The sequence below is a fragment of the Apaloderma vittatum genome, unplaced genomic scaffold, assembly GCF_000703405.1.
Source record: "Apaloderma vittatum isolate BGI_N311 unplaced genomic scaffold, ASM70340v1 scaffold41070, whole genome shotgun sequence".
NCBI classification, from domain to species: domain Eukaryota; kingdom Metazoa; phylum Chordata; class Aves; order Trogoniformes; family Trogonidae; genus Apaloderma; species Apaloderma vittatum.
In genome coordinates, this window is record NW_009695796.1 from 876 (window position 1) to 7,160 (window position 6,285).

At 37.0% G+C, this 6,285-nt stretch overlaps 1 protein-coding gene across 2 annotated transcripts; it reads left to right on the forward strand.

Moving 5' to 3' along the window:
* The first annotated feature begins 448 nt into the window (after positions 1 to 448).
* LOC104269754 (keratinocyte-associated transmembrane protein 2-like) lies at positions 449 to 3,350 on the forward strand. Of its 2 annotated transcripts, XM_009872410.1 has the most exons (3): positions 449 to 456; positions 1,754 to 2,312; positions 2,984 to 3,350. In XM_009872410.1, the coding sequence occupies exons 1-3, from the start codon at positions 449 to 451 to the stop codon at positions 3,113 to 3,115; spliced, it is 699 nt and encodes a 232-aa protein (XP_009870712.1). In that variant the 3' UTR covers positions 3,116 to 3,350. The 2 variants fall into 2 exon arrangements, with proteins under 2 accessions (XP_009870712.1, XP_009870720.1); XM_009872418.1 differs by lacking the exon at positions 449 to 456 and having other exon boundaries at positions 1,734 to 2,312.
* The last annotated feature ends 2,935 nt before the right edge of the window (positions 3,351 to 6,285 follow it).

The window sequence follows — 6,285 nt, forward strand, 5'->3', positions numbered from 1 at the left end:
TAAGAATCATTTGAAGTGTAAGTATACATGCATTGTAGTTCTGTATGAAAAAAAATATACTTGTTTGTGTTTCAAACAGTCTAGTTATTACGCTCTAATATTTTTTGTCTTATTTGATGAAGGCAGCAGTAAGATGTGCCAGCTGGCTTGCCTCCTAAGGGGAGATAAGAATTCCCTAAACTTATCCTGTACAAGAACTGAACACATTAACCTTGATAGGGTAATTCAGACTAGTAGTTTCTTCAATACCAATTTATGTGTTAAATATAAAGTAGTTGTCTTGGAACCTTATCAGAGAGACACTATAATGTCTAGTTCATATGAGATTAGTTGAGTCTTCTCTGCTTTGCAGCTGATTAAAGAGTAATTCATACTGGAAAAGTGTACCATGTAAACAAGAAGTCTCTTTTAACTGATCCTCTGTAAATACACGTGTTTCATGAATAACATGGTTCAGTGTCCCCTGTATAGTATTTTACTTGTGAGTAATTTGACACAAGCAGTTGGTTGAATGCTTCATTTCTGGAATCTGTAACTTTCCAGTGAACTGAGGAGCTCCTTGGGAGTGCTTAATGAAAGCGTCATTATTTTTTTAATATAAATAATTAAAAAGTAGTTTGGCATGCCTAAATGCCAGGCAAGTGTGGTTCTGCTACTTAAATTATAACATGTTCTGAAAGTCTAAAATGTGTTCTTCATTTTTAAGGTGCCTTCTGATTTTAATCTGGAAGTGACGTGCTGTAAACTTGAATATTTTGATCTTTGCTATTTTTTTAGGAATAAAAAACTACGAGCTGTTCATAAACTCCCTCTGCATGTTTTAGCTTCCTTTGGATAGAGAAGAGAGACGGTGGGTCCTGCTTGTGGTTTCAGTGTTCACTTAGGTTTTTTTAGTGTAGTTCGGCAAAGCCATCCCAGCATCAGAAAGAATATTAATTTACCTAAGGACAACACCCTGTCATATAGATCTGTTGCTGACATTATTATAATGAAGTAATCATTGTAATAATTTGCTGCCAACAAAAGGCTTTCCTACAGGAGCGTGTGCAGTCAGATTGTTCTTCAGTTTTGTTCTTTAAGCTGCGATTCAGTAGCTTCATTCAAGTTAACATAAGGTTGGAAATCTCTTTCGTTGTCTGTAAATTCAATGAAGATACATGCCTAGGTAGAGATGCTGTGACCTTGTGTCCTGAAGGAGACATCACAGCGTGTTCTTATTTTTTTGCTGGTGAAATATGTGATGATGAAAGATTAAAAAACTTGTGACTGCAGGAAAAGCTTTACTGAGAACTTCCTCCTCCTCTAGACCTCCTCATATTCTGTGGCAGAAGGTTTGATGATGGAGAAGGTACTGCTCACATCTGATTCAACAAGCTATCATGAATCCACAGAGGGAGGGAGGACTTGTCTCTCAAGTTCTAGGCCTTGAAAACGTGCATGCTGGCATTTCCAGGGACACTTTGTCATACTACTCTAGAAAGCACGTGCTTCCAAGCTTCAGTTCCTGTCCCACTCAAGATTTCTCTTTTGAAGTTGCCAGATTTCAGGAGTGTTTTATTTTTGCGTATGGTTTCTGAAAAGTTTGCAGTGTGAAATGTGCTGTTCATCAGATGATTTCTCGTCTATGAAGTAAACACCTTGCAATAATTTTCATTTCCAGCTAAGTCTCACGTGAGAAGTTGGTACCTTGTGCTTAATGTTGACCATCTCTCATCCTTTTCTCAGATTCTGTAAACTCGGACATGCCTCAGAGAAATACTTCTTCTAAAAGTGAGAATGAAACACTAACTAGATCCCAAAATGTGACAGACAGCTTGCACAGTATAACTCCGACAAAAAAAGAGGATCTTCCGACAACAGCTAAAGTCAGTTCGGTGACTGCAGCAAAGCCGTCTACAGCAAAAGGCGATTCTCTTTCTCGTGCGGTGACTGCCAGTCCGGTGTCTCAAGTGGATGTTTCTGAAGAAACTAAAATTGAGGAAGAGGATCTTCTAACAGGTTTGAAAGACACACTGAATAGTTCACCACCCATCATAAAAGAAACTATCGAGTCAGATGGAGGAGATGACTATGGTCCTTACGAAATGACATCGAATTCCAGATACAACGCAGACCTCCTAGATATGCCGGAAGATGACGACTCTGATGCCATTAGTAATTACAACGAGGAGATCAAGACCCTTGATGAGAAGATAAAAGATGTTTCTGTTGCGGGGTTGGAAGAAGAAGAAGACAGCCATTTCTTTTTTCACCTGGTTGTAGTTGCTTTCTTAGTAGCTGTTGTTTATGTCACCTATCACAATAAGCGGAAGGTAGGTGTGCTGTGAAAGGTGGGGAGAAACACTTCTAGTTGTGTTGCCTTGTAAACTTTTTTAGTGAGAGGAATATAGCTTTTGGGAGAAGGAAATCTGTGACTGCTTAGTTGTATTGTGATACTAATATTCCTGATCATTCCTGTCACTTTTATCTGCACAATGAAAATGAACTTGAATCAAACAGATTAGAAAGTTGGTTAATTGAGTTCAGTAGTGGACACTGGCAGTGCACAACAGGAGTTCTATAAAAGAGACCTGAGCCAGGTCAGGTGAAGGTTACTGAACCAATTTTCTTTCTGCACAGGATTATCAACAGCAAATTAAGGAAAGGTTAGTCCCAAATGGCATGGGAATGTTCTTGGTAACAGCTGTGATAATTCTTGTAATAAGTGTTCACTTTAAGGTGGTCTTTTACGGGCTTAACTACAAATTTCTGGGAAATGATTAACATTTTTTCCGGTTTTACACAGAGAAACTCAAGATTAGTATTTTCGGGTAACTGTTTTTCAGTACAAACTAATTCTCTGTATCTCAAAAGTAGTTTAGTTAATGTTTCTTGCAGAGAACATTGATTTGATTGATGACTAGAAGATGTTGGTAAGAAACAAGCTGAAAAAGTGTGAATAAAGTAGACGTTTAAAAAGCTAACTGACTGCTTTCTCTTTCAGATCTTCTTGTTGGTCCAGAGCCGAAGATGGAGGGACGGCCTGTGCTCGAGGACAGTAGAATATCATCGTTTAGATCAAAATGTTAACGAAGCAATGCCTTCGCTGAAAATAACTAATGACTACGTATTTTGAAAGCACTGTGATTTGAGTTTGCTGAACTTCTCACTTTTTGCCTGCCTAGTCATGTAACGATATTCAGGTATTCTAAACATGCTGCTTGTCCTGAAGTGAGGGGTACTCTCTTTGACCTGGATCTTTTTGAGGTTCAATCTCATGGAAGATCAAGGGCATGATACTGTTTGCTACTTTTTTCAGGTTTTCTATCGACTATAAAGTTACAGAGTTTAATAATTAGCGCCATTTCCATTCATTAAGCATCATCCCTTCTGTCTGGAGCAGTCGTAATAGCAGTAATACAAAAAAGTAAGCATAAAATATTTTAGAGCTAATAAATTAATGACTTTGGCATCACTAAATCAAATTAACAATCTCTTTACTAATCACTTACATGGCTCATAAATCCCACTATGCTGCAAACTTCGAATATAATTACTTTTTCTATGCTTAAATCCTGATGCTGCAAATTTTTCATCTTGTTTTTATTGTTTTTGTTCTATTTTCTTGTCGCATAATTTGATCCTATTTTAGGCAGAATAGCTAGCATGGCAATTCCATAATTTCTGTATGCGTTCATGCAGTGAATAATTTAAAAATAATTACATATAACCCATTTTGTTTCAGAAGTTACATACCATATACTTCGAAACGTTCAAGATCTTTGTGAAGGTATGCAGCTTCTTGACTGTCCAGGTTATTTCTCTAATGGTATTTATGACTATATCATTACCTTTGTAATTAATGAATGGAAAATAAGCCTTGCTGAGTAATCTTACTAAAATACAGGTAGTTCACAGGCTTTCAATACATCAAAGCTTTCTGTTAAATTTTTAAGACAGTTGGGAAATGGTTCTGTGGTTTGCTATGTTGTAAATGAGAGAGGCCTGAAAATGTGAGAATAATTTATTTTGTTATTCTGACCCAGGTAACAGGCAGATGAAAGTAACGGTGTGTGGAGCTGCCAGTCTGTGGACAGCGCACTCTAATGTTTTGACAAACATTTACGCATTAATGTAAATCAAATTACTGGTACAGTAGTGATTTTTTTGTGGTTTTTTTTTTACCTTTTGTACTTCCATTATTTATGTTTTCATGAGTTGTAAAATATAAAATCTTAGTTTTCTGTACATTCTGTTTGTGATTTAGTTTTCAAACTGCTAAATATGTAAATAATGGTGGATCAGAACCCCATGGTTAATGACTTGGTATTCAAGTAGTTATGTAACATTTTGAAAAAAATCAACTTTACAGCTGTTGGCACAAGGAGTCTGAAGGCATTATAGTATCTTACGAATGAAACACTAAAAGTTCTAAATCTTGCTGTTAATTGCGTTCTCTTCATAACCACAAGTAGTAAAGCACAAAACAAAATACCCCCAAAGTCTTTTCTTGCAGTAATTTTTACCATATTTGGACTTGTATCACTTAATATTTTGAATAAGGTTTTTAAAATAAATGACAATAATGACCTCGTGGGTTTTTTATCTTAATTATTTCACTACTTTTGTACAGTACCTTACCATAAAGACTGGGATTGGAAAACCAGTTAAAACCATCTTTCTGATTAAATTAATTTCATTCATTTCATTTTTCCAGATTGAATTCAGGTTGTGTGTGGAGTTTTGACTTATGCACCTGTTAAATGGTGTGTAGGGTAGATAGCAAAGCTCAAATGAGATCTTTTAAGCTGTAGAAATTAGTAAATTCTTTAACAAGTAATTTTTTTACCTAAGTAGTACAATTATTAGTTCTCTTGGAAGATACTTGAGCTCTTACCTGAATGCACCCACGTTAAAGCTGTTATCAAGATCCAAATGGAAAGGTTACTTTGCAAAGCTCTTTTAGGATGTTTAAATGTTGGAATTGGAAAGGAGATGTCCTGTTTTCACCTGAGAGGTTCAGTAGCTTTCTCCCTAAATAACATTCATGAAATGTAGGGATTTTGACAGCAGGGAGTAGTCTGATCACACTTCGCAGAACACTTGTGTTTCCTTTCAGATTGGTACCACAGGCCTCGCGCAGGACCCGGTATGAGGCACTGAGTGCCCAGCAGCACAGTAGTACAGCGATGCTCACGTTCAAAGATTCGTTTCAGATGCTGTTTGCTCTTAAACACATTGAGGGAATTAGGCCATCAAGGCAGATACTATGTTTTCAAGCTAGAATAATGCTTTAAAAATGTAAAAAAATTTAACATGGACCTAAATTAGTAGAAATAAGGCAAATTTTGTTGATTTCTGGCATTTGCAAATGTGTTACCTTATTCTGTCTTGGATGTCTTCCAGAGCTCTTGAGGCATAGTTCAGCTGGCTGAGTCAAACCAATCTAAATGTTTTTCTTCCAAACCCTCTGAACGAATAATAATGTCCTCTTTAAGACTGTATGTTAATACACTGGTGGAAAAATCATGCGTTTTTTTGCCTTCCTTCCCTCAAATTGTTTGTCCTTGTGAAAAGACTGTCTGTAGGGAGAGAAATTTATTTGCTTTATCAGCTTTTGAGCTGTTCCTTCCAACAAACCCACTCTTTTAAAACCCCGTGACTTTTTTCTGCAGGAGGAATGTGCGCAGCGAGTAGTGAGAGTGCTTTTTGTGAGCTTTTTAGGGAAAACTGCCAGAGGCCTAACGTCCACCCAATTACTGAACCTGGTTGTTTTGCAGTTTGTTTTGCAGTCATCACATTTTAAAATGCTCTCCCTTGTCCCACAGATTTAGTATTCATTAGGTGCACCTACCAGTATTTAGGCCTAATGGGCTGCAGCTCGCTTTGGCTCTACTGCAAATGTTAATAAATTCTTTCCTGAAATGGCCATTTAGCTGTGAATTCTGAAGATGCTCTTGCATGAGGTTACCTTAGAGGAGAAAATCGTACCTTGAGCCTTTTGCTCTTGGTAGTCTTTACCAGTATTGAAATCATCCGAGTTAGGTAACTGAGGTCATGAAATCACAGCTCTGCCTCACTCCAAATTCTTCACTCCAAGCGCTTCCCATGAGCAGCTATCCTTTGCTTGCTCTAGCTGTCGTGCACACCCTCTTTATCTCACAAATAAGAAAAATTTCTTTGAAATATACATTTTTTTTTGGTAATAAAGTTCTTTACTAATGGCACTAAGGCCAGCTTATTAGAATGTTTTTAAATTCATGGGGAATTTACTTGAACTTGAAATCCTTGAAGTTCCTTAAAAAG